Below are 25,003 nucleotides of genomic sequence, written 5' to 3' on the forward strand. Positions count from 1 at the left end.
CTTTAGCGTCGTCATCGAGTGATCTGATCGGGTGAGTCGCCTGCGAGCATTCGCAACAATCGGATCATTCGCAGTTCGGTGGTCAGGTTTCTAAGCATGAAGATAAATGGGGCGCTTGAATAGTTAGAGCAAGCAGTGGACGAACGATCCCGGGAGATAAGAACGGCCGCATGGATCTTTACAGTCAGCATGTCGAGAACCTTTCTATCTTTTCGTCGAGGTCCATAGCATTATATACTATAAGCAATTGCGAAGAAGCCCCTTGTAATGAGGATTTGCAAGATCGCCACGTGGGTGTAGTGTTTGTCAGCGCTACATTGCTATAATTGTTGTCGTGCCGCTATCATTGGACTCGACCCTTGGAAATGTGGCTGCTTGTCAGTTGGTTATTCGCCTTGTTTGGCGTCTATATATGATGATCTAAACCTTCGGAACACGCGCTGACGCATTTTACACGCAGGTATGGTTTCTATTCGCTATCACAGATCTACGTGAAACTTGAGATGATCAAATGAGGCTAGAAATAATTACTTTCCGTCCTCAGGCCCGGAAGGCATTGTAAGGCCTCCAGGCTTCGTGGCACATTGAAGTCAAATTAAATGATGCGAAACTAGTTACACTATGGAAACATCCCATGTATGTGTTGCCTGAGCGATAGTTTCTATATCTTCTTACGTTCGACTGTATTGTACAACATAGTACAGTACAATAAAGCTCAGATCTTCGAAAAGAAACGAGGTAGAAACGAACCGATAACCGCCCAAACATCCAAAGTTCCAACCAGAACGACCAAAACCAAGGCTAAGAATCATCGCTCTGCAATCCATCTTTCGTAAAGTGTGGTCGTAAAGTCATAAGTTCATGGAACGGGCCTCAAGCACTAAAATGCCTTGGCGCGAGATCCCCTGCAGGCTGTAAATCATGTGCGAAGCAAAAGGAGCTTCGCGAGCAGTCGATCAAAGAAGCAGTTCATATCAGTAACGTCCTCCAAGCTGGCCTTCTCCTTCTCTCGCAAGTAACCACCAGAGTTGCTATTTCGGATAGCAGCTCTCATAGAATCCACAAATCGATCCTCGGACTTTGTTTCCCGGGTCGCTTCAAAGCTAGACCCTTCGCCTTCCCAATCTTCTCGAAGACGGGAGTGGCACCCGCTATAGCACGCCTTGTAGAAGTTCAGGATAGCTTCTACACCTTGCTCGTCCATATCCTGGCATTTAGTCCGGTCTCTTAGCGGCGTTGGGTTGGTGTCGTAGCAGGAGTGGTATGGCATCTTGGCAGCGTGATACTGGATACTCTCAACTGACATCAGGAGTACCACCAAGGTTGCAAGTACGACGGGCCATTCGGTACATTTGCGAGACAGCGCTAGACGTTCTAGCTGGGCAAGAACATCACGCATCAGCTCTTGGGCCAAGGTAGGCATGACGGCTCCCAGTTGCGCACGAATGAAACATGGCGTGGTTGTCGTGTCCGTTGGCAGATTTGCGCAGGTAATGATAGATGCCACAGTAGGATCCGATGCAGCAATCGTAGTATCACCACCGATATGGACTAGTACCAACAACTTCAAGGCCTGGTGCAGAATTCGACCGGAGGAAGAGGGAAGAGATCGATACAGGATGTAGATGTCCCGAAGCACCCGCAGAGGCGAGCAGTAAAGAGGAAACGCTTTGAAGTGCGAAGTTACAAGAAGAGATAGGTGATGGTCTAAGTCCTGGGAAAGCGTGGAGGTATCGGGAAGGATAGCAGGAAGAATAGCATTGCGACACAGCATGCCGGAGGTGCTGCGAGGGGGCCAGTCGTACACCGTGTGTTCGTGCACTAGGCGGTTCATGTCGTTTGGATGCACTATCCGCACGGTACGCTGAAGGGAGGGACCAAAGCCAAGGTTTATCGGGATCGTGAGCGTGTAGTCGCTGACGGTAAAATTTGAAGGAAAGAGAAAGAACTCCGGAGTCCGGGCAGTTGGATGCCATCCCAAGCGCTCTATTTCCGAAGTTAGCCAATCAATAACGAAGTATTCAAACAGAAAACTGTACGCACCTGATAAGAAGACTGTAGAAAGGTCCGCCAGTGACCGTTCTCGACAGGGGTGGTTCACAAGATCGCCTTTGTAGTGTTCGATACAGGACTTGCAAGGAATTCCGGGGTCACACTGTTTTCACGTTAGCTCCCGAAGCAAGGCGTATATCGAGCTTTTAGGCGTACCCTTTCTTTGCGACGTTTACAGTTACTGCAAGCTTTCACTATGAGGTTGTTAGCGAGAGCGTTGCAAGGTAGCACTGAAATCACTTGCCGACGCGCATCAGAGCTGCGCTTTTTCGCTGGTCAGGGTTCAACCCCTTCGTTCGACCGCGTTGCCTCCTGCTACCATTTGACCCACTACCAAAAGGGACGAGACGATTGTTGCTGTTATTGACTTGATACTGGACCCACCCAAAGGAAGGTGTAGAGGGAGAGTTGATGCTGCCAGCTCCGCTGCGCGGACCCCTCTGAGGTATTCTTATGGCGCGATTGCTACCGGCCTCTGGGGCCGGTTCAATGATTCGCGGTCTTTCAGAAAAAGGAGACGAGGATACGAAGCTACTGGCGGTCGATCGAGGATTGGAACAGGGTATCGGGATTGCACGAGCATGCTCCAGTTCTTGTTCATTCGATTGGTCGGCCCACCCGCCGAGATTCTCTAGGGCTTGAGGCTGGAAGGCAAGAGGGTTGGAATGGTCGAGAGACTCGGCGTTGACTCTGTCATTTCGAACTTCCAGTGGCGACGAGAGGGGAAAAACGGTGCCAGATGTAATGGAGCTGGAGAATGACAGAGGGCTCAATGGGTACTCGTAGAAGGATCCATCTCCCACAGAGGGCGGCGCAGAGGGGTAATCGGAGGCGACACTTTCGGCAACATGCAGGTCATTCCATGAGCTAGCGAAACTGACATCGCCTTGGAAGAGAGGATCATAAAGGTCGCCATCCCATGCAACCAAGTCTTCCCAACCCTCTCTTTTACTCGCGGCCTTGCCGCAGTTGATATCAAAAGCGTTCACATGATTGGCGGCCATGCAGGGACGCTCGAGCTGGGGCGATTTAAATGGCGACGTCGTAATGAGATGTGTGCTGCTGGCTTCCCTTGATGAATTGGTGCTCTCGCACGAGAAAGGCGAATAGCAGAGAAGCAAAAGAGAGGCTAAGAGGAACCGTTGCAGAGAAGGCCAGAGAAAGGGTTACCAGGTAATTAAGGAAAGGCTGCCATCTATTTGAGGCTTTGTGCAGTCCCGAGGCTGAAGTAGGGCTGCATTCGATTTGCCGGCGACACGAGGAAAGGAAGCTTTAGCGGTGGAATTAGAACGGCGCACGCTGGAGGCAACAGGAGCGCTGTGAGATCACAGGGCGTCGGAAGCGACCGATCATCAAATAGCACTCCCCGGGCTTATCACGTTGAGCTGGATTGACAAGAAAGATACATAACAGCGCAATGCGGGCAACGACTCGAGAGGCTATCCCCGGCCCAAGTACCACGTCGCCGTGTCATCTGCCCGATCCGGTGAGCCCAAGGGAGCGGTAGTACGCCGTCCCCCCAGACGCCCGGGAGTGTCTCCGCAGAGCCGTTGACCGGCCGTGATGCATTCGAATGTGTAAATAACGCGCGACCGCCTCAACGGGGCCCCCACTCCCACACGCCGTCGTTGTATTTGGCCCTCTTGTTCGCCAGCGGGCTGAACGACGACAGAGGGCTGAGGGCGGACGCGGATTTGTCAACCGCCGCGCCCCTCGTATCCAAGAAGCCGAATCCTGGCGCCGCTACTGAGGGCTGTCCACAAGGCTGAGAGCCTCCTCCATTGCCCCGGAGGCTCGTGTCCGCCAACAACGGAATCATTTCCTCATAGTCTGCGGCATTTCCGAACGGAAAGCTGGAGCCGTCGGCAGCAGACAGCGTACTCCCCATTTCGTCCCTGAGAACCTTCACCTGCGCTTTGAACTCCTTCCAGAGCTCGTACTTGTCCAATGGATCGTCCCCATCATCATCTCCATCATTGTCGCTTTCATCTCCCATAGTGCAGTTGTGAGCCAGGTCAAGGAGCGTAGCCACGAACGCCTCCTTGAGGTACGCAAAGCTGAAGTCGTCCGTGATCTCGGCCATGGACGTAGTGAGTTTCTTAGGGAACTCAATGGCAGGCTTGTTCTTTAGCTTCTGGCGCCAATACTCGGCATACAAGACCCTTTCGTCCTTGTTAGGGCGGGGGAATAGATACAGCCTGTCGAACCTGCTGGGTCTCTTGGACAGACCCGGGTCGAGTTGGTCCACTAATTGACATGTCAGACAAGGAATCGACTGGGTTTGCCTGGAAACTTGCAATGGTTGGTCGTAGCGATCATCAAGATGCCTGAAATGCTGGTTTAGATCGAGTCCTAGTTCGAATCGCGGCGTGGCTTACCATCATTGTTTGCCAGTCCGTCGACTTCGTTGAAGAAATACGACTGCAATCGGTTAATTCAGGTCCAGAAAGATAGGGCTGCGCTTCAAGTCGTACCCTAGTAGCTTGTGTGACAACTAAACGATGTAAGCAAGTGATCTCACTCATGTCGGAGTCATCTGCATCTTCTCACCAGTATCGATATCCTCAAAGACCAGCAGGCACGGTGTCATGGACCTTGCCATCTGGAAGACATCCCGAATGTTATAACTATAAGGGGCATTCTTGACGTAAAGCGACACGACTGGAGAGTCTCGATGATACAAAGTTCGCATCAAAGCCTTGAGAGAGATTGTTTTGCCATTTCCGACTGGGCCGTGGAAAATCAATCCGCGTTTCCATGGCACTCCGAATTCATCGTAGATGTCCTTGCTGTCAAAAAACTTTCCGGTGACCTCTTTTAAGGCTTTCTTCATCTTCGGGTCCAGAATAACGTCATCCCAGCTGCTTTTCTCAACCGACTCCCAGAGCTTAGCATCTCTCCTCCAATAGCCATCGTACACATAGATGGCTGGCTCCTCCTTAGTGAGCCAGGCTCCGATGGAACTGAGGAGAGCGTCGGTGACGGCGGAGTTGCTGTACGTGGTTTCGTCGCCAACTGGTCCCGTGAGAACGTACTGCACCTGTCCATACCCGATAGTCACATTGTAGAGAATGAAGTTATTACTGTTCCACTCATAGTTGTACTTTGCGAAGAAAATCGCGTCCGCAAGATGTCCAGAGCCACCTAGAAGGTAAGTAAGTATTGATGGAGCTCGCAGATGAAGGCATCTCGGTACCTCGATGAGATGGTCCTACGAATCCGCGCCACCGTAAGACAGGCTCATTCTCTTTGTCAAGGTGGGCAGTGGCATAACCGGCAGCAACCTATAGCAAGTAAGATAACCCCCCAAGTGCAGCATGGGAACTTGACTGCCTACAAATTGAAGAAGGTTGCAGTTTGATGAAGGCACGCTCGTCACACAGAGCTCGGGGTACTTAGCTCGGAGGGCTGCAGTGACTTGAACATCGATATCAGTCGCCTTGCCTGAGTTGAACCTCTGGAAGTCATCAAAGAGCTGGGGCTGTTTGTCGTCTTTCTCAAGGAAAGTGAAGGCCTCAGAGGTAGACATGATGAGATGATGTCCGACAGTCCTAGAGTGAGGTTGAGAAAGTGATGTTTAGATATGATCAGAACTTGGTCGTAAATGTACAAAGTAGGTGACTGGGCAATCACTAAGTACTAGTTCCAGGCAACACTCGGCGAAGGAGTGCTTTCCTTGTAGACGATGCAGGAGATGTCTTAAAAGAAGCTAGTTGTCGAAGAGCTCCACCGAGCTAGTGGGGTCTTTATGTAGTCTCGCTCGTTGATCTGCACCCCAGGCCAGGCTCCGCCTCGTCAACTCACTGCGCCGCGATGGAGTGGTTCGAGGCTGTCGGGAGTTTGCAGGGCCGCCGTATCGCTCTGAAACAAGTCGGACGTCATTCAGCACCCCTGCACTGCAGGCTGGAACGGTGTTGGATAGCGTGAATTGGACCGGTCTTTGAGTGTTTATAAGGATCTCGTTCCTGTATCAGAAAAGCCCATTCAGTGGCGAATATTTGCGTACAGAAAAACGGTTTGTGAACCACGGCAAGGCTGAGCAACGGAGTACTCTAGGTGCTATCCCATGTCCAGAATCCCGTGACTCGCCAGTCTGGAGAATACCCCGAAAGCGGCTGTGCGTGCTAGAATATCGAGATTGCATTTCTTGACCCTCGTCGTCTTCCAAGGCTCGGCTCTCCTGTGCCTCATGCCATCCCCATATGAGGGGTCACGTTCCTACTCTTCTACTACTGACTCGACATCTAGCCTCCGCGATGGCTTCACTAGATGCGAAAGGTGGGGATGTTTGCTCGCTGGCCAATGGCGCCGAGGGCGTTGTCGTTTGGCGCAGGGACAGACGACCCGCGTTGTGACGATGCATTTGGCCGCTATCGGGAGGTTCAGCCGGCGCGTGAGAATAGTAAACTCCTATGCGCAGGTTTTGGCTATCAAAGGCTTAAGCTCACTTGAACCACTCTGAAGAGATTTCTTCTCGCCCTTCATTCAATTCCTCCGTCCCTCCTTCATCCTTCTTCCACAAACTCACTTTGTTCTCTTTGCCCCACCACGAAAAACCCCACCACGAAATCCATATCATCTCAACAACCCCAACTTCACCATGTCTCCAGCTGCTATGAGCAACGGCTCTGGGAACGGAAATGGCACTCTCAAGGCCACGGCCAGGTCGTTCCATCCCACGGGCACTCCAGATCCCTCGCGCTATCACGCGAGCTCGTCCAAGGAAGCCATGACTTCAGAGGCGGTACATGCAGCCCACAACTACCATCCCTTGCCCATAGGTATGCGACAATTTCTTAATCACCGCTTAGAGTGCTTCAGCAGAACTTGAAGAATCTGGACAATATGGGAGGCTGCTACGGCATTATCCAGGCTAGCTTTCATAGGCTCTTGGTTGACCAACAATTCAATTGGGCCACCTCACGCAGTGGCATCCAGTGGTCAAAAGTGGCACTGAAGCGGCCTAGTCGAGTGCAAAAGCATTGACCTAAGAGTGTATGACACGTTTACTGACTATGATCCAGTATTCTCCCGTGCAAGCGGTTGCTCGGTGTGGGACCCCGAAGGCAAGCACTACCTCGACTTCCTCTCCGCCTACAGCGCCGTGAACCAAGGCCATTGCCACCCTGAACTCGTGAAAGCCCTGGTAGAGCAGGCCTCGAGGTTGACGCTGAGCAGCCGGGCTTTCTACAACGATGTCTTCCCCCGTTTCGCCGAATTCGTCACCAAGATGTTCGGATTCGACATGGTGCTACCGATGAACACTGGCGCAGAGGCCGTAGAGACAGCAGTCAAGATTGCACGGAAGTGGGGATACAAAGTGAAGGGAATTCCGGACAACGAGGCATTGGTGTTCAGTGTGCAGGAGAACTTCCACGGACGAACTGTTTGTCCCCCTAGAAGTACACTACTTCAATACTAATATGACCGCAAAGTTCGCCGCTATTACCATGTCCACTGACCCGGAATCGCGCGACAACTATGGCCCATACCTGCCAGGCATTGGGAGCTTCGACCCTACCACCAAGGCACCAATCCGCTACAACAACGTGGAAGATCTACGCAAAGTGCTCGAGACACACGGCAAGAAGACGGCCGCCTTCCTCGTCGAGCCAATCCAAGGTGAAGCCGGCATCGTCGTGCCAGACGACAGCTACCTCCGCGAAGTTCGCGCTCTTTGCGACGAGCACAACGTCCTCCTCATCATCGACGAGATCCAAACCGGCATCGCGCGAACAGGCAAGCTCCTCTGCCACGAGTGGAGCGGCATCAAGCCCGACCTAGTCCTGCTCGGCAAAGCCATCTCAGGCGGCATGTACCCCGTATCCTGCGTGCTCGGCTCCAAGGAAGTCATGCTCACCATCGAGCCCGGCACCCACGGCTCGACGTACGGCGGCAACCCTCTCGGCTCCGCCATCGCCATCCGCGCCCTCGAGCTCATCGACGAAGAGAACATGGTCGAGCGCGCCGAGGCCATGGGCCAGCGGTTCCGCGATGGCCTGCAGAAACTTAACAGCCCGATGATCGCGCTCATCCGCGGCAAGGGGCTGCTCAACGCCATCGTCATCGACGAGAGCAAGACGAACGGCCACTCGGCGTGGGACCTATGCATGCTCTTCAAGGAGAAGGGCCTCTTGGTAAGCCCGCATTAGCGACAATATGGGAAGTGAAAGCTGCTGACTAGGAACAGGCCAAACCGACCCACCAGAACATTATCCGCCTCGCGCCGCCGCTGGTTATCACCGAGGAGGAGATCCAGAGCGCGCTGGACATCATCCGTGACGCTATGCTCGAGCTGCCGGAGCTGAAGGGCAAGAAGGAGGCGGAGATTCTGCCGGAGGGAGAGAAGAACGTGCATATCGGTGTCGACAACTAAAAGGGTATATCCACTGGTGAGTCGATAATAATTCAGGCTTTCGGGTCTTTCATGTGCGGTGTACGTGGGTTTTCATAAAACTGCATTTTCTTTGGTCAAGGAGATCCATGAGGCAATTTGCATGGTGAGGAAGACTACTGGGAAATGGAGACGGCTGCATGATGCGTTCACGGCTATACTGTATAGATAATGATACCACGAAAAGGGAGCAGCAGACTGGACGTCCTGGAGTAATGGTATCCACACAAGGCCTTTGATGCTAACAAGATCATGTCGAATGCTTTCTTGGTTGGTTTTGTGAGTCAAAGTGACAGTTGCGAGTACGTGTCATGAGTGAAAGAAGTCATCAGGGGCCGTCCGTTTTTCGAAATAAATTTATTTCGTCTCAAAAGAGCAAATGTTGCTTTTAGGACCCAACCATGCCCATTCCCTATGCTTAATCATACAAAGACCCTGCACCTATCGGTCACTTCGCGCGTTCTAACCTCCGCTTCCTGGCCTCAGCGTACGCGTTGGGAGCCGTTGCGCTCGTGAGGGTAGCCGCTTCTGCGTTCTCGTCTTCGGAATCGAAGAGCGCGTCGTCGATGTCTTTCTTTCCGAGGATTCTGCCAACAGATTGCATGTAGAAGAACTTTGGGAGTTTCCAGAGGCCGGTGTCGTAGAAGGTTGGTTTGCGCATTTCGTCAATCTGAACGTGTTGTGTTAGAAGACATTGAGAGAAAGGGGCCTAGGTCCACACGGTGGTCACTTACGTCGAGTAGATACTCCACAGTCTTGCCCTCCCCGGTCTTTTCCTCGATATAGACGTTTCCGACTGAGTCTACAATCAACACCTTGCCGTTTTCCGCGACTACTCGCTTTTTTGCTCCGACGGGGCCAGAGGTCAGGACTGCTTCGACTGGGGTGCTGATGCCTGAGGACTTTGCACCCTTCGCGGCCTTGCCGTTCTTGGCTTTCCGTGACTCCTTCTCTTGGTTACGCTTTTGACGTCTGTTCATCACAACACTCTCTTGAGGCTCGTCACCATTGGAGGGCGTCTCCCAGCCCTGCGAGGCTGGGGTCCCGTTCGCCCCTGGAATGCCCGCAATGCCCGAATCATCTCCCCACGCCATCCTTCTCGCGTGTCTGATGTAGCTCTCGGCAAATGCGCGGCGTCGCGTCCAGCTCTGGACCAAAAAGATATAATGTATGGCGCCGCCACCCACAACGAACAGGCCCAGCAGCACGGAGCCCAATCCGGGCCTGAAGCGAGCATAGTAGTATCCCGTGCCCCGCCACTTGGGGAAGCCGTTGCGGAGAAAGTGGTCGTACCGCTCGCGCGACGGGCCCTTGAGGATCTCGACGACGACGGTGAGGCGCTGGTAGCGCGGCGTGGCCTCCTTCATGAAGGCGTCAACCTCCTTCTTCGACGGCTGGCCCTTGCGCACAGTAACTCCGGGCTTCTTCTTCTCGCCAGCCTTCGCCTTGGGGGCCTTGCCATAGTTGGCGATGAAGACCTGGCGGGCCTTGTCGGGGTGGATCTCGCGCGACTTCTTGCGGTAGGCCTTGTTGATCTGTTCCTGGGTGGCGCTGGGGGAGAGGTTGAGCAGGTCGTAGAAGGTCACGTTGGAGCCCTCGTGGGCGATGACCTCGTCGCGGAGACGGAAGATTTCGTGATCTGGGAAAAAAAACTGGGTTAGCTTTGCGGCTGCGGCGTCACACACGTAATGCGCGAGGGAGGGGAGCTCTGCGCACCTTCTTTGCTCCAGGCAGCGGCGAGCGAGACGAGCAGGCCCAGCACGAGGGCGAGCAGTGCGTGCGGCTTCATCGCGACGTTGGCGTGGTGTTCGTGGGCAAAATGGCGGATGTCGCGACTACGACTTCGGCCAGAAAGAGCGATGCAGGCGATGGAAAGGCCCTTGTGCGTCTGGAGTGACCACCAGCGCTGTCCAACGTGGTCCAATGGCGCAGGCAGCCGGCGGCGAATGGCAATGCAGCAGCAGCAGCCGGCGTGTATATGTAGCTGCTCGCTGTCCCGCGGTCGCTCGTCTCTACAACTTCCCGTCGTCGTGCTGTGGTGTCCTCGTCTCGTCTGGGGCTGCGTGGCCTCGCTGAGGCAAATTGGCTTTGCCTGAGTGGGGGATCTTTGTTCCAGCTCTGTCAGATTGCCGGGCTTGGGCCTCCCTGAATAGCAGCCAACAGGGGCTGAGCAGCGGCTCCCCCTACACAAATTCCTCGTATTGGCCTCGCACTGCTCGCATTCTTCTATTCACCACAAAAGACTCGAACCAAGCCGCGTCACCTTTGTCCTGCGCTCCACGCACTCGTAGGCTGCCACTCTCGTTATATTCTCATCGCCTCCGCCCGCTACATTCTGGTATCACTCCCTAATCTGTCTCGACACGCTTCCGATACAACCGACACTGCTCCGGAATTCCATCAGCAAGCTAACAATGGCCCCTTTAATAGATATCGACGACCAGCCCTCGGTCCTGCCTACATCTCACACTACTCATATTGAGCCCGACGAGCCCCAGCAGCCCGCAGCCTCTCGCTCGCACTTCCACACCGCCATGTCCCGTCTCAACATCCCGCTCGACGCCCTCACCTCGAGAATGAACTTCTCCGGCCGCTTCGAGGGCCTGCGCTCGCAGTCGGTCTCCTCGAGGTTTGCCAACCTAAAACCCGTCTCCGAGTTCTTCGACATCAAGCGCATCTCGAAGCCCGCCACCTTTGCCGAAGCCCAGAGCCGGGTCAACTACAACTTGGGCTACTTCTCCAGCAACTACGCCGTAGTCCTCGTCATGCTAGTCATCTACAGCCTGCTCACGAACAAGACGCTACTTTTCGTCATCGCCCTCACTATCGGCGGCATGTACGGTATTGGCAAGCTCGGGGGCAACGATCTCGAGATTGGCACCTTCCGCGCTACCACCTCCCAGCTCTATACTGCCCTGCTGGTGGTCTGTGTTCCGCTCGGCATTTATGCCTCGCCATTTGCCACCTTTCTGTGGCTCATTGGTGCCAGCGGCGTCACGATTCTGGGCCATGCTGCTTTCATGGACAAGCCAATCGAGTCAGCTTTTTCCGAGGAGGCGGTCTAGGTGGTCGGCCGCGAACTCCATACGCTATGCCCCCATGGGGAAGACCACCAGGGGGCCAGGGGAGGGGAAGAAGGGAGTGGGAGAGACCGGCGGAAGGCGTATACAGATTTCAAGAATTGGACAGCGATGAAGACGGCTTGCACGGCGTTGCTTTGGATCCGAGCATGCAAAAGAGACACTCTTTTAACCCTGACGAATTATATTTCAATGATATGGACCCAAGGGCTTGGGAACAGATGGTTGCGGGGCGGGACGGCCTGGCATATAGGGATGCTTATGATCATTCTGAGGAGGAAGACGACTATTTCCAGGAAGGTGGAGGGGCAATCGTGCACCTTGCTCCACTGGACCAGGAGGAGGTGCTATTTCAAAGAGTTTTAGACAAGATTAGGAGAGCTAGGGGGACTGGCAAGCCAAATGTGGCTTTGACGCAGGAAGAATTGGAGGCTTACGAATCAAGGATGCTACGAAACCAACAGGTTCCGGCGCCAGCAGCGCGCGCGCCTGCCAAAATCAAAAGTAGTAGTTCAACCCCCAACAGCGCCAACAGCAGTACTCGGTCAAAGAATGGGCAGCGGAGGTCTTCGTCGATTTTCTCGTCGCCGAAGCCAGTCACGCCGAAGTCAGCCAAGAATAAGTCGAGTGGCAGTGGAAAGAAACGTGTGTCCTCAGGCCAATTTGACGGCGCTCCACCACCCGCACCAGCTCCCGGCTTCATGATTCCAGGACCTGATGGACAGCCAATGTATGCGCCCATTACCTACAACCCCCGCGGTCCCCAATCTCGTTCTGCGCGCTCCACTTCCGCTCATTCCCGGCCTGGTTCCCGTTCGGCATCAGTCAGCAGTCGGAATGGCAGCCATCCTTCAACTCCTCCTCGAGAAGCTCCAGGAGCGTTCCCCACCGACTCACCTCAACGTTATCAAGACGTGACGCCTCCAGTCCAAAAGGGTCGCCAGTCCTCATATCCAACCCGCCAAAACTCGTTTCCAGACGATGCCGACCGGTCTCAGGCCGCTCGCAGTCGGTCTGACCCCTCTGCTCTCCACCAACTTCCGATTCAACCTCCTCCTCAACTGGTACCCTTCCCCGTGCAGCCTTACCAGCACTACAATGCAGACCCCTATCAATATCATATGGCCCAGTCAGTCGCCGAACGCGCCAAACTATTTGATCCCTCTAAGGCTTCTTCTTCACCCTCAATGGTCCCGACATCAGTTCCGCCCCCATCTCAGCCTCAGGTTGCTTCCCAATATGCCCAGAGCCGCCGCTTAGCTCTACCCGTGCCTGATAACTACATCAACATGCCGCGTCGTGTTCCTGTGCCGAACCAACGGGCGAGTGGCATGCAGAGCAGCTACTCAGACCCTTTGCTTGGCTACAAGGCCAGCGGGCTGCGAGATGAACTCAGCGATGATGACGACGATGATGGACAGCACGGTGTGCTAGTCGACGTGCAAGAAGCAGGATCGGGCTCAGGGTACAACGTCAACGTGGTCAAGCCTACTGGGTCTGGCAGTGGTAGTGGAGGCGGCAACAGCGGTGGAGGTTCGGGAGGAGGCGAGCGGAGGAGAAGGGGAAGGAGGAAGTAGTATCTCTACTCTGCATGTTCTTCTGTTCTATTCGGGTCATTGGTTCGCGTAGTCCGATTGATGATCTGAGTTCGCACCTTTGTCTTTATTAATGCTTTTCCGTGTTTCAGAGGGAAAACTTCGTAGGGTGCTTGGCGCTTCGGTCCTTTTATGGGCATGGTGGGCATAGAAATTCCGTGGCCGGGTTGGTACACGACGAGGCTCGGACGAGCGAATGCGATTCTTTTGCAAGCTTCAATATGGTGCGTATGATATTTTATTAACGTGGGCCCGAATTGCATCAGGACGCGAAGATGCCGGATAGACATCACGCATTACTTTTCGTAGCCTGGCACGTGCCTGGTAGTCTGTGAAAATGTGCACGGACGATGCTGACGATATTGAAGATCCTCTAGGCTGCAACGTCTTAGAATTGCCCCACCAATATCACCACTCACTTTTTATCTACCGCTGAAATATCTTTAACTCCTGTACAGAGTTTGATTCTCTTTTCTCATCATGGCTCGCCGTACAAGACGCAATAAACGTGCTCGTCGCTCATTTCCTTTTTTGCGCCTCCCATTCGACTTACAACTATCTGTTCTTGGGTCAATGGACTTCCAATCTCTGTACGACTCCATCAACGCAAGTCCTCTTATCGAAGGTTTGTTTCTCAAATACCCCGAGACTATCTTGCGGGACATCATAGGCCAGCACCCTCAGCAAATCCAAAATCACATCCTCACTGCGTTAACCCTCAATGGCACTAAAATCCTCCGTTCCGACAACCTGGGTACGTTTCTTGCGGACAGTCTAGATGCGAATAAGTCACGACAGGTCCTGTGTGGGATTGACGACCCCCTTGCGGTTCTCGACGAGCTTCGTACCAACCAAAGCCAGATTGGCCAGGCCGTACACTTAATCGCAACTGCGACATATCAAAGCGCCGGCGCGATCAACAATCCAGGGGCTATTTTAGAGCCTCTCATCCTGTCGACACCGGAACGTCTTCGAATTTCCCGCGCACTCTGGACACTGCGGCTTTTTGACCGACCCTGTCTCGAAGAGGATCCAGCCAAGCCCTTTACCAGCGGATTGGTGCAGAGAAGGATCACAGTTGAGGAAGCAACCCGCCAGTTCCTCCTCCGCTTGTCGTTATCAGAGGTGGACGAACTCACGTGTGTCCACCGCTTTCTGATGGCTCGACATGACCATCTCTGCCATGACGTCTTTCAGGTGAGTTCTTCAAGGTATCTAACGGAACAGGAGCGGACCACGAGCAACCCATTCCGTGCATGTGGAGGAAACCAGTGCTTCTTCCCACGACGCGCGTTAAAGCTCGGGTATGTCCTCGAGCCGTTCAGGCAAGCTCTCAGGAAAGTCCTCGGCAGTCGCCATTTCCAGACCAGCACCGACTTTGGGGCATCGCCTCAGATATTTCTACGGCATACAACTCGGGTGTGGCCTGATTGGCCTGAGGGAAGCTCTCCCGGCTCAGGATGGACGTATTTCGATGCTGTGCGGGCTCAGCATGACCTCACCAGAACCCAATATTGGAACTTCTTCCAAGATGCCGGGATCTTCTTCTGGGACCTTCGCCGGCTCTTGGAGTGGGGGTTTGTGGGCCGTTGGGATGGCCCGGACGGCATGAAAGGCTACCTGAAAGAGCGTGATCGCCAGCAGCGTATCAACCACTCCTACCGGGAGAGACAGATACGCCATGCACTCAAAGTTGATCAGGACTTGATCAATTGGACCAGATGTGCAATCCCTTGCACCTTCTACGAATGGCAGTCACAGGGTACAATTGTCGGTTGGTACTCTAATCTGGTGGCGACGCCGTACTGGTCTGTTGAACGTCGGGAGTCTGACTTCAAGGTAAGACAACGGAATTTAGAAAGGCAATATGAATTCTGAAGCGGGCTGTCAGTGTATAAGGTTTGTGTGGATGGTGTGGCGTAGTTCATCAAGTTGGTCTATTAGGTGAGCACCTCTTTCTGTATGATGAATATCAGTGTAAGTTCCTCGATACCTCAAAGTCTGCAGATCACGGTGCCGTAGTAAACGACCGATATCTGGTCTTTCTTATTCGTCCGAGCTCGAGTGCAGCAAATGGCTGAAAAGTTACAAAAATTACAACCCCCTTGGTCCCAACGAGAATCGAACTTCATCTCAACTAGCAAAACAAAACGGCAAAAAACGAAACCACTCAACTACCACTGCGCTACTACACTGTAGAGTCGCAATTTTTTACGGGATCGCCGAGTGGCTACGTTTCTCTGTTGGTTAGTATGGATGGTGCTCAAAAATAACAGGTATATAAGGTATCATTCACGGTTGGACCCTGAAAATCAGAGATCGTAACAAACGACCGCCCTCGCCCATGTCTTGAGCTTCTGCTTAGTACGTTTGCCCGTTCGTTCCCATACTACGGCTATGTCTGCTATCGGATTTCTCGCCCTTTCCACCGTAAGTCCGACCAACACTTTGCCTCACTTCACCGTTACCCTTTCTACCGTTAACCCGACCACCACCTCACCTCACCATCACTCAAACTGAAGCTCCCAGCACAGTCACCTCCATAAGCTGCTATTGCACTGTTGCGACCTCGGCTAGGCATGTGGGTCTTGCGAAGTTCCACATGCGCCATGACCATCCCCTCTCTCCCCACACATATATATGCTATAGAGGAAGGGGCGATATGGGGGGTGGGTATTTGATGATGGTCTATCGTCGGCTTGGGGGCACAGGATATCTTGATTTTTAGTCTCGTCGTCACGGCCATCGTCTTCCTCCGCGAGCTGCGGTATAGTACCCCAAGCTCGAGAAGTCTCAATAGACTGTCGTTCCTATGTGCTATTACCTGCGGGCGCACTTAACTGCATAGTTTAGGTTTCTGGAAAGTCTGTCTGCCATTTTTGGCTAAGGATGTTGCAAAACCCAAAACTCGGCTATTGAATTACACTGCGTCCGTAACATGGATGCTTCCCGCCCGTACCTTAGGACTCAAAAAAGCCGAAAGCAAGCAAAAGCCCCAGCCTGGTTCCTTACCAGAAAATAATGAATTCCGGGCTTTTCCCCCCTTGATTGAATATCGGAAAGCCTTTTTTGATAGTCCCCCTTTTTCCCAATGCGGCAAAACGACAGTTTAGTGAAAAAGCGGATTGTTTTCCGTAGATCGCTGGAAAAGAAATTTTATGTCAATAGCCCTATTTGTCATCGCGACCATCGTGTGTTGTCCAGGACTGCTAAACGACGTCCAATGTTGCCAAAGCAGATACAGCTGCAGAACAGAACACTGGCTATCCAAGTTGCAACGCCTAGGCTTTCGTAGCTCACCACGCCGGCGAACAGGGCCGCCGGGGGGGCTTCAGCGCTCGGCTTGCCCGTGAAGACGGCGGCGCTGGACGGGGGCAGGCGCGTTGCGTTGGACGCAAAGACCGCTGGCGGCGGCACGACGTCTGGCTTTGCGAGGAGAAGGACTGACGTGAGAATGACGGAAACGAGGGTGGAGAGAGTGAGCCCGGGTTTGCTGCGGTCGAGTATGTACCAGAGTGCTGGGTTGACGAGAGCCAGAGTCACGGAGACTTGGAGGGTCGACGTCCAGGGCAGTTTGCGCTGGGGCTGTCAACATTAAAAGTAACTAGCACGTCGGGAGTATCCGAAACTTACAATCGCGAATGCAATCCCCACGAAGGCGCCAATGCTTCGAACAACGGGGTTCCACTGCTCGCCTAGTGGGCTGCTGCGTGATGGAGCACGCTTTCGTCGCACTTGTTCCGGCACATGACTTCTGGCCCACAGCAGATCCACGTACGGCAGTAGGCTACCAAGCACAATCCCGGCGGTGCCCCAGACGGTGTAGTACTGCCATTGCGTCCGATCCACGCCCTGCATCCGCACCGGCGCAAGGTTCCTCGTGTCGTGGAGGTGCGAAACGATAATTCCGTAGACGACTCCAAACGCGAAGAGAGCGAGGATCCGGCCGATGAGCAGGAGGTAACCCCATACGCCTTGAACCTGCTTCTGTTGCGGTCGTTCCCACAGTTCTCCGCCCTTTTTGTCCAGTGCTGCCTGGTCCAGCGGGTTGTTGTCCCATGGGTCCCCTCCGTACCGGGCGGGCGTCTCTGCCCCAGTGCCCCAAGGCGTCTGCGGCTCTGTTCGGTCCCCTGTCCCAGCGTCCGAATAGATCCCGAATAGTGTTGACGAGGTCATGTTGAGGAAGGATTTTGTTCGAGACGTCGCGTCCAGGTCACCACCGTTGCCACTCCCGGTCCGCGACCGCCGCAGCTTCGCGTCTAGCTGGGCAACAAAGTCGGAGGAGGCGCCACGAGTGGGCGAATGTGAGCCTTCGGAGGCCGGCGTCGACATCTCGAAGTGGCGGCGCGGTACAGGGCGATGGATGTGACTCGGATTCGACGTAGGGATGTCCCCCGGAAGCGGCGACGGTTCCTGGGACATGTTTTCTAGTATGTAAAGGGTGGTTTGGGAGGAATTGGCGCGTTGGAAGAAAGAATGAGAGCTGGAATGCTGCTATGGATGCGGAGGGATCTGCGAAGCTGAGTGTGAGCACGTGGACTGAAGAGGCGTAATGGCTTGGCGAGGGGCCATTTGAGCGGACGGGCTGCTCACTTTATAAACGATGGCGGGGGACTAGAGATGGCTCCAGTAGTGCTGAGGCACCTCATGCATGCTCTGACGTTGAGGCGTTGGGGTGAAGCGTTGGGTGAGAGCCCGTATATGAGCAAGCATGCAGCGCGATTTGCATGTGAATGCGTCCGAAGCCCCGGCATCAAGACTCGGAACGTCCGGGGTGCCGCTGCTGGGCCCAATGGCTATTACCACATGTTCATTCACCATTACTGAGTTCTAGACTGGGAGAGCCGATGCTGTCTTTACGCTCAGATTCCATGAACTGATAAGTATATGCTTCCGACACCAAATTCACAGGGCCGTCCGCAATGCACTTTTCCAACCAGGAGGCCGCATGCCTGCAGTCTCTGCCGTCTATTCCCTCACAGATCCCCTCACGATGCCGCTCCTGAATCCAGGATCACGGATGCATGCTACAAAGGTGCAGAGGCGCGAAGAAAACCAAGCGCTGAACGTTGCAGTTCTACTAGCCTTGTGACACTGGTCCGCAGGAACTTCATTGGCCTTTTCCCTGCTCGAGGCGCCCCAACTGGTGGACAAGCGCCTAATCAATCGTCGGCGTGAGGGTAGATCCCCTGTTGCATAGATTAGCAATGCACTGCATCCAAGCCTTTGGTTACTTACGCAACAATGTTCGCCCATCCAATCAACCGCCAGTGCTTCTCTATCCGCCGCGAGAGAGCAATCTTCTCCCCAATCTCGGTACATGCGGGAGATGTGAGTGACAGACGTGCAGCATCCGCCTTGACCGCAATGACCTTCGCTCCGGTTGCCGTACTGCCAATGTTGACCATCAACACCTCGTTCTTGCTTAGCTTGGCTACCTTTGCCTGCTTGCCGTCTGCTGTCTTCACACCTAGCAGACGTCGAAGAAGGAAGTAGTTGACCTCGAGCTCGGTGTAGATGGCGGGTAGATGTCCTCGTAGACCCAGCACGAAGCCAACAAGACGATCAGCTCGGCAGAGGGTTGGGTCGACTCGAGTACCAACACCTGGGATGTATTAGTTCACGACTTCTGGGAGATATTCCCAAAACCTACCGATCAGACCTCCGGGAACAGCGAACTTGAGATCATTGTGCTCTGCGAACAGCGTTACAACTCTTGAGAAGATCGGCTTGCACTGGATCTTCCCTGTGCTGTCTTTCGAGACAATTCCAGGCCTGATCTCAATCTCGTCGCCGAGCTTGAGCACACCAGTCAGAATACTGCCTCCAGCAACTCCACCCTTCAGTTCGTCAATCTCTGCTCCGGGCTTGTTCACGTCAAAAGACCGAATGACGATCATGTGCGGCTTTGCGGTGAAGTCTCGAATGGGCACAGGTATCTTTGTGATGAGATATTCGTTGATCGCATCGATGTTGAACTTGAGTTGGGCCGAGATGGGAATGATGGGCGATCCATCCGCGACTGTGCCCCGAATGAATTTCTGGTCTATGTCAGTTACGATCCGCATATCGAATCTGGTGGTCGAACCAGAATGGATTGGTAGTGTGCTTCGGCTCCCTCTTCTCTCATCAGATCAACTTTATTCTGGAGAATGATTATGTGGTTGAGCTTCATGATTTCGATGGCGGCCAAATGCTCGGAGGTTTGAGGCTGAGGGCATGTTTCGTTTCCTGCAATCAGTAGGAGGGCTGCGTCCATGACGGCTGCACCAGACAACATTGTGCTCATGAGAATATCGTGACCTGGGCAATCCACAAAGGAGACATGTCGCTCCAACCTATATACTGATTAGCCAAGACATCAAGCAGTTGAATTCAACAAAATGTACCTATATCGCCCCGAGCATCCATCGCGCTCACACGGCGGGTCCACTTCCTTCTCGCTCTTGTAACTTCGATAACCTGCCAGTCTAGTCAGCCTACAACTGGCCTTGCCACCTGTGCAAGCCCAAATTCCACTCACAGGTGGGGCGTGGGCACTCCTCGTTGTCACACTTGTAGATCTTCGCGTTGGCATAGCCCAGCTTGATGGTAATATTCCTCTCCAGTTCGTTCTTGAACCTGACTGTTTGTACGCCCGATATCGCCTTCACCACAGTGCTCTTCCCGTGAGCGACGTGACCGATTGTTCCGATATTGATCGTCGCTTGACGGCTAATGATCTCGGGCGAGAGGGGCGTTAACGTCGTGAGGTCCAAGTCCTTTGGCTCTGGCTGCTCGGGGAGTTCTGGCCGCTTTTCCTCCTCCTTGGGCGGGTGCGCGGACTTCTTCAGCGCTGACTTGGGCTTCACCTCGACTTCTTCGGGCTCCGAGTCCTGGAGCGTCTCGTCGTGCTCTGAGTCGGAATCCATGCTGGGCAGTGTCGTTGATGTCTCAGCTGAGGGGGGCTTTCTCGGTAAGACAGACACGCGGTCGCAGGTGGTTGTTGTTTGAGGTGAGGTGAGTTAGTATTGTTCCGCATCCGATGCCATGAATTCGCACAGTCAAAAGGCGAAAACCCACGCCATGACTCAGCCCGCGATTGGCGGGGCTGCAACCGGGGCTGGAAAAACTTGGGCGCCGAGGCCAGTTCAAAGAAATCTCTGGCGCTCGCCCTCCTCTTCTTCTTCATGAACAACGCAAATTCATCACACTCACAAAAAGCATTTTCGGCTGAGATACCCGCTGTCCTCGTGATGGTGTGAGGTTCCATGACTACGAAGACCGTCAAGATGAGTGGAGAACGACTTCCAGCAGCCGATCTTGGGTGCGGTCTCTCCTTGCTCTCGAGCTGTGGGAGAGGGCGCAATGATTAGCCGTACACGCCTTTTTCTATCTATGCTACTCTGAGATTTTCCTGCCGTGGACCTGGCACCGTCGCTTTGGCCCGGGTCATTCTCGATCGATGTGAAGCTACCGTCCGGAAACTATTTCGACGAGACAGCAGCACAGGAGTAGCATATCTCTGGTATATTTCATTTCTCCTTTGGGCGTCTTGAGGTTGCCTACCAGCAGTAGCCAACTCACAAACACCCATGGCAGATAGAGAAGTACTTTAGTAGATTAGTGCTTTAAGAACCATGATTTGATCGATGCACTTGGAAATGGGCTCGAGCTGAAGCTTGAATGCGGCATACCGAAGACGCACGGGAGACAGACGAGCTTTCGCATTTGATGTGCAATCATAAGTGATTGCGAGAGCAGCAGACTTATGCCGTGACAGAGTAACTGTCGAACAGCTATCACTTCGATACCTGCGCACTCATGAATCTGATATGGGGATGGTGAAAGACACTGGCGCACTCAGAGCACATCATCGGATGTGGGTCTGCTCTAGCGCGACGCGGGAATGTCGCCCTCTTCAACCCCTCGTGTTGTCTCCCACTCTTCCCATTAGCCATTGGTCTGTACAACACTGTTCAATTACGTGCTGCTATGTTACTCAAATTAGTCATACTGGTCTTGTCCAGCTTGACAGCCTGTATCACGGCTGAACAAGCTGCTTTACAGCTTCCGCGGCCCCAAGAGCTCTCCTCCGAATCCAGCATCATACCCGCGGAAACCTCCAAAGAGCTTCTCTCCTTACACCGAAAGCTGGTTGAGATCGAGTCTATATCCGGGAACGAGGACGAAGTGGGACACTGGTTGGCCTCGTACTTGGAGTCCAAGAACTTCACAGTGGAGCTGCAGGAAGTGAGGGCAAAGCGCTTCAATGTATTCGCATACAAGGGCAAGAACAGAAAGACACCGATATTAGTGTCGACTCATATTGATACTGTGCGTGGGAGACATCTTGCACGTAGCCGAGAGCTATATTCTCTGTCCATTGACTGTGTGACTAACTCGAAATATCTGCTTCAAGGTTCCTCCGTACTGGCCCTATGTATACAACAAAACATCCAACATAATATCCGGACGCGGATCTGTGGATGCAAAAGCAAGCGTTGCTGCTCAAATAACCGCGGTTCTCTCCCTCGAGGACGCCGTTTCTGACAAAGTATCACTCCTCTTCGTCGTTGATGAAGAGAGGTACGGCCTGGGCATGCAGCACTTCTCCGATCATGCCCCACACGCATACGATGCAGTCATTTTTGGAGAGCCTACGGAAGCGAAGCTTGTCTGCGGCCACAAGGGTATAATCAGCTTCGAGGTCAACGTGGAAGGCAAAGCTGCTCATTCCGGTTATCCATGGCTTGGTGTCAGCGCAAATGACGCTCTTATCGAGGCTCTGGGGAAACTGATACATCTGAGGGAGAACTTACCATGGAGTACCAAGTATGGCAACACTACTATGAACATTGGACGGATCGAGGGCGGACTTGCTGCAAATGTCGTTGCCGAGTCGGCGATGGCTAAGATAGCTGTACGAATTGCTGCTGGTACCCCGAAAGTGATCGAAGGCCTTGTTATCGGCGCATTGAAAGATGTAAAAGCAAAAGTTGAGGACGAAGGGGGCGCCTTGGAGATCAATTGGATACAGGAGGGCTATCCGCCAGTCGACATCGATTGCGACATTAAGGGCTTCGAGACCATGACGGTCAACTACGGCACAGACGTTCCAAATCTAAAGGGCGATCACAAGAGGTATCTCTACGGACCAGGAAGTATATTCGTTGCACATTCGGCCCATGAGACACTGAAGGTCGAGGACTTGGAAAAAGCAGTGAAAGATTTCGAGAGGTTGATACTGGCAACCCTGAAGTAGAAGCAGGTAACTCTGCTCAAAATATTACGATTGATTGCCGAGTCAATAGTGTCCAACAAGCCAGCATCAAAATATCACGTCCTTGAAAAGCACGGGTTTCGACAAGCGCCCGAGCCTTTAGACTCGGAAGATGACGAAGGAAATTGGAACGCATAGATTCAACCTATAGACAGAGAGCCCTTCGCCGCCGTAGGGAAGATAGCTCCAATTGCACAACATGGAGATAGATATATAACGCCTACATTGTACCAACAGAAAGACATAGCTCCGCCGTATGAACCGTTACGCTCAACAACTTCAAACAATAAGCATTTCCTGAATCCATTTGGCGGTGGTCAAAGTGATATTGGAGTGCTGCAGAGCCCACATGACCTTAGACTTCACTGCTTATCCACAGCTCCTACCCAGATAGCGGGTCCTGTTCCCCTACGCGACGGAAACCAGTCTACGATTCCATCCCAAGACATATGGTCATTGAGTAAGAATGACGCAGCCATGGCCATGGACATCAATATTTCCCGCCTTGGAACACGATATTTGAGCTCATGAACTGGATGACTTATAACCCTTAGTGGGAACCTGGCGCCAGGGCAACCAGGCTAGGGGTGAGGAAGCATGCACAGGGGATGGCAGTGCTTTTGTAATGTGTGATGGTTTTGTTAGCTTTTAAGTCTTTCTTCTGTGCTTGTTTGGGGTTTATGTCGATATCTTAGAACGTAGTATCTTAACCCTTCGTATGTACAAGCTTCATGGATACAGCGCTGGGACAAAAGTTTGGGAGCTTGTGATCGACCGTGACCGACTTACCATACAGTACCAAGACATAAGTTTGGGCACTCCTTGCAACTGGTAGGGGTACCCCGATAAGCTTTTAAAAAATATCACGATGGAAAGCCTGGCCTACTTGAAATTAGACTACCTTTATACGAAGCTGATATCTGCATAACTGTAATACTCCTTACAGTGGTATCGAACGAGCAAAAGCGGAGTTGGAGCAGTGATATATCCGTGTGCCCAAATTTATGACCTAGTACTGTATGCTTCGGCCGCCGACAACACCCGTGGGCCTACCTATTCGGCAACTCTTGGCTGGTGCCAAGCCGTTGAGTCACGAGCGAGAAGATCTTCTTGACTTTCGGGGCCAACACCACCTTTTGGCAAATAACTCAATAACCACACGTGCTAGCATAGATTCGAAACCATGACGGGATACGCCTAGTCGCAGAGTATGACTGACGAAAATTTGGAAGAATGAAATCGCATTGCCATCGAGATAGTGGTGGGGTCCGCGACTGCGCCGAGAAAAAGGAAGGCGAGATTGCGACCTACTAGTATTTCTACACTCTGGGAACAGGCTTGAACACCTAGGTATGCGATAAAATTATGGCCTTGCGCTCGGACTTATCCTCTGCTATGATCCAGCGTCTCCGTGGGCAAAGTGCCGTTCAGTCGCTCCGGGGGCTAGTAACGAGTGTGTGAAACTGGGGAAAGCGCGAGGCTGGGGTTTATGCTGTAACTTTCGCAGGAGAATGGAGTAGGCGTAGACGATCTGAAGGTAGACGAAATCTAGAATGAAGGATGTGAAGGTGTGAAAGTAGGGAATACCGAAACATATCCACAAAGCATTCGATTCAGAGAGCAGATGTAGGGCCAAGATCACACATTATTTTGAAGACTAGAGAGCCATCAACCTTTTGAGTATTTCCAGCCTACCAAAGGGCACCGGACGCCCGGGTATCATGCCCAAATGCAACACATCGCCATTCCAAACGCCTAAGCAATGCAACCAGAGACTCCGTATCTAGAAACATCCCTAATTTTCCTGCTCAAATATCTTCACAATAGGTTCCGCAGCCTCAATGAACTTTTCCAAGTCCCGATCAAGCTTCGCGAGGTCGTCCTTCCGCTTCTTATTCTCCGCTATCAGGGCCTGCTTCTTCGTCAACAAAGCCTGCCGCTGCTTCTCCAACTCCTCTCTCTCAGCATGCTCGTGCTCGATACGTGCGACCATCAGAGCGTTTTCGTCGACGTCGCTAAGCTCGGGGAATTTCTCAACGAACTCTTCAACGGGGAGGAGAGGGAGCCGCTGATATGAGTGACTATGGGAATTAGCCAGAGTCTACAGAAAGGCCGCAGTTAGTGAATGGGTCGAACTCACTCATAGCCCTCACAAGCACCAATCTCCCCCCTCAAATGCCTCTGCTCGTAATACAGATTCTGCAGTTGCAGGTGCAGGGTATCGATTTCGTGCCTGGCCTCCGCGGTCGTCTGCTTGGTTTGTCGGGTGCTGAAGATGGCGCGCCGATTCAGATTCCGGGTCTGCATCAGGTACGCATTCAGCAGCTGCTGTTGTTTCGATATCTCCAGCTCAATCTCTTTGGGCGTGGGCGAGCCGGGGCTTCGGGGATGCTGGTCGAGAAGGTCGAGCAGTACGAGGCATTGCTTCCGGGCTTCGTCGGCCTTGACGAGGACGGAGCGCAGGAAAGGGTCGGTAACAATCTCGTCGGCCGTCATCTTGAAGGTCTTGTGGGTGGAGCTGGCTGCTTTCGCGGCGGGAGGACGCGAAGTTGAAGCGGCTGCGTTTGACGATGCACGTCGTGGTGCCATGTCGCTTTTGGACAAGGGCCCGTCTTGGATG

The 25,003-nt window shown here is 53.2% G+C and overlaps 11 protein-coding genes across 11 annotated transcripts; 5 read left to right on the forward strand and 6 right to left on the reverse strand.

Annotated features, from left to right (window-relative positions):
• Window positions 1–464: 464 nt before the first annotated feature.
• Window positions 465–2,411, reverse strand: BDZ99DRAFT_442559 (uncharacterized protein). The gene is made up of 4 exons (XM_033717814.1): window positions 2,297–2,411; window positions 2,209–2,246; window positions 2,044–2,155; window positions 465–1,986 (listed from the first exon to the last, which is right to left on the reverse strand). Exons 1-4 carry the CDS (start codon window positions 2,304–2,306, stop codon window positions 920–922), a joined length of 1,227 nt encoding a protein of 408 aa, XP_033577038.1. The 5' UTR covers window positions 2,307–2,411; the 3' UTR covers window positions 465–919.
• Window positions 2,412–3,348: 937 nt separating this feature from the next.
• Window positions 3,349–5,880, reverse strand: BDZ99DRAFT_462690 (P-loop containing nucleoside triphosphate hydrolase protein). Its single transcript, XM_033719909.1, has 7 exons — window positions 5,390–5,880; window positions 5,249–5,336; window positions 4,603–5,196; window positions 4,527–4,546; window positions 4,431–4,473; window positions 4,350–4,379; window positions 3,349–4,299 (listed from the first exon to the last, which is right to left on the reverse strand). Exons 1-7 carry the CDS (start codon window positions 5,579–5,581, stop codon window positions 3,650–3,652), a joined length of 1,617 nt encoding a protein of 538 aa, XP_033577039.1. The 5' UTR covers window positions 5,582–5,880; the 3' UTR covers window positions 3,349–3,649.
• A 591-nt stretch (window positions 5,881–6,471) lies between these two features.
• BDZ99DRAFT_462692 (ornithine aminotransferase) lies at window positions 6,472–8,817 on the forward strand. Its single transcript, XM_033719910.1, has 4 exons — window positions 6,472–6,833; window positions 7,077–7,438; window positions 7,488–8,189; window positions 8,243–8,817. Exons 1-4 carry the CDS (start codon window positions 6,653–6,655, stop codon window positions 8,426–8,428), a joined length of 1,431 nt encoding a protein of 476 aa, XP_033577040.1. The 5' UTR covers window positions 6,472–6,652; the 3' UTR covers window positions 8,429–8,817.
• Window positions 8,818–8,912: 95 nt separating this feature from the next.
• On the reverse strand, window positions 8,913–10,235 carry BDZ99DRAFT_358397 (uncharacterized protein; the record flags this gene model as incomplete). The annotated part of the gene is made up of 3 exons (XM_033714648.1): window positions 8,913–9,116; window positions 9,181–10,085; window positions 10,163–10,235. Coding segments are annotated over 3 exons (1,182 nt in total), but the record flags the coding sequence as incomplete, so codon positions are not given.
• A 745-nt stretch (window positions 10,236–10,980) lies between these two features.
• BDZ99DRAFT_387720 (prenylated rab acceptor PRA1) lies at window positions 10,981–11,511 on the forward strand (the record flags this gene model as incomplete). Its single annotated transcript, XM_033715536.1, has 1 exon — window positions 10,981–11,511. The coding sequence occupies one exon, from the start codon at window positions 10,981–10,983 to the stop codon at window positions 11,509–11,511; it is 531 nt and encodes a 176-aa protein (XP_033577042.1).
• Window positions 11,512–11,537: 26 nt separating this feature from the next.
• On the forward strand, window positions 11,538–13,103 carry BDZ99DRAFT_520172 (uncharacterized protein; the record flags this gene model as incomplete). The annotated part of the gene is made up of 1 exon (XM_033725498.1): window positions 11,538–13,103. One exon carries the CDS (start codon window positions 11,538–11,540, stop codon window positions 13,101–13,103), a length of 1,566 nt encoding a protein of 521 aa, XP_033577043.1.
• Window positions 13,104–13,601: 498 nt separating this feature from the next.
• On the forward strand, window positions 13,602–14,999 carry BDZ99DRAFT_520173 (uncharacterized protein; the record flags this gene model as incomplete). Its single annotated transcript, XM_033725499.1, has 1 exon — window positions 13,602–14,999. The coding sequence occupies one exon, from the start codon at window positions 13,602–13,604 to the stop codon at window positions 14,997–14,999; it is 1,398 nt and encodes a 465-aa protein (XP_033577044.1).
• Window positions 15,000–16,298: 1,299 nt separating this feature from the next.
• On the reverse strand, window positions 16,299–17,543 carry BDZ99DRAFT_387406 (uncharacterized protein; the record flags this gene model as incomplete). The annotated part of the gene is made up of 2 exons (XM_033715519.1): window positions 16,299–16,700; window positions 16,755–17,543. 2 exons carry the CDS (start codon window positions 17,541–17,543, stop codon window positions 16,299–16,301), a joined length of 1,191 nt encoding a protein of 396 aa, XP_033577045.1.
• A 427-nt stretch (window positions 17,544–17,970) lies between these two features.
• BDZ99DRAFT_442573 (uncharacterized protein) lies at window positions 17,971–20,139 on the reverse strand. Its single transcript, XM_033717815.1, has 6 exons — window positions 19,645–20,139; window positions 19,511–19,583; window positions 19,210–19,459; window positions 18,775–19,162; window positions 18,360–18,726; window positions 17,971–18,310 (listed from the first exon to the last, which is right to left on the reverse strand). Exons 1-6 carry the CDS (start codon window positions 20,030–20,032, stop codon window positions 18,280–18,282), a joined length of 1,497 nt encoding a protein of 498 aa, XP_033577046.1. The 5' UTR covers window positions 20,033–20,139; the 3' UTR covers window positions 17,971–18,279.
• A 956-nt stretch (window positions 20,140–21,095) lies between these two features.
• BDZ99DRAFT_520176 (Zn-dependent exopeptidase) lies at window positions 21,096–22,365 on the forward strand (the record flags this gene model as incomplete). Its single annotated transcript, XM_033725500.1, has 2 exons — window positions 21,096–21,437; window positions 21,523–22,365. 2 exons carry the CDS (start codon window positions 21,096–21,098, stop codon window positions 22,363–22,365), a joined length of 1,185 nt encoding a protein of 394 aa, XP_033577047.1.
• Window positions 22,366–24,178: 1,813 nt separating this feature from the next.
• On the reverse strand, window positions 24,179–24,879 carry BDZ99DRAFT_387190 (uncharacterized protein; the record flags this gene model as incomplete). Its single annotated transcript, XM_033715509.1, has 2 exons — window positions 24,179–24,464; window positions 24,524–24,879. 2 exons carry the CDS (start codon window positions 24,877–24,879, stop codon window positions 24,179–24,181), a joined length of 642 nt encoding a protein of 213 aa, XP_033577048.1.
• Between the last annotated feature and the right edge of the window lie 124 nt (window positions 24,880–25,003).

Source organism: Mytilinidion resinicola (genome assembly GCF_010093595.1).
Source record: "Mytilinidion resinicola strain CBS 304.34 unplaced genomic scaffold BDZ99scaffold_9, whole genome shotgun sequence".
Classification (NCBI taxonomy): Eukaryota; Fungi; Ascomycota; class Dothideomycetes; order Mytilinidiales; family Mytilinidiaceae; genus Mytilinidion; species Mytilinidion resinicola.

Coding starts and splice junctions, on each gene's coding strand:
- BDZ99DRAFT_462692 (XM_033719910.1), top strand. CDS start 6,653: ATGTCTCCAGCTGCTATGAGCAACGGCTCTGGGAACGGAAATGGCACT. Junction 6,834..7,076: donor CTACCATCCCTTGCCCATAG/GTATGCGACAAT, acceptor ACTATGATCCAG/TATTCTCCCGTGCAAGCGGT. Junction 8,190..8,242: donor TCAAGGAGAAGGGCCTCTTG/GTAAGCCCGCAT, acceptor GACTAGGAACAG/GCCAAACCGACCCACCAGAA.
- BDZ99DRAFT_462690 (XM_033719909.1), bottom strand. CDS start 5,581: ATGTCTACCTCTGAGGCCTTCACTTTCCTTGAGAAAGACGACAAACAG. Junction 5,337..5,389: donor ACTGCAACCTTCTTCAATTT/GTAGGCAGTCAA, acceptor TACTTGCTATAG/GTTGCTGCCGGTTATGCCAC. Junction 4,380..4,430: donor CGGACTGGCAAACAATGATG/GTAAGCCACGCC, acceptor CCAGCATTTCAG/GCATCTTGATGATCGCTACG.
- BDZ99DRAFT_442559 (XM_033717814.1), bottom strand. Junction 2,156..2,208: donor GTAAACGTCGCAAAGAAAGG/GTACGCCTAAAA, acceptor ACGTGAAAACAG/TGTGACCCCGGAATTCCTTG. Junction 1,987..2,043: donor TTCTACAGTCTTCTTATCAG/GTGCGTACAGTT, acceptor CTTCGGAAATAG/AGCGCTTGGGATGGCATCCA.
- BDZ99DRAFT_442573 (XM_033717815.1), bottom strand. CDS start 20,032: ATGGATTCCGACTCAGAGCACGACGAGACGCTCCAGGACTCGGAGCCC. Junction 19,460..19,510: donor GGATGCTCGGGGCGATATAG/GTACATTTTGTT, acceptor ATCAGTATATAG/GTTGGAGCGACATGTCTCCT. Junction 19,163..19,209: donor CACACTACCAATCCATTCTG/GTTCGACCACCA, acceptor GACATAGACCAG/AAATTCATTCGGGGCACAGT.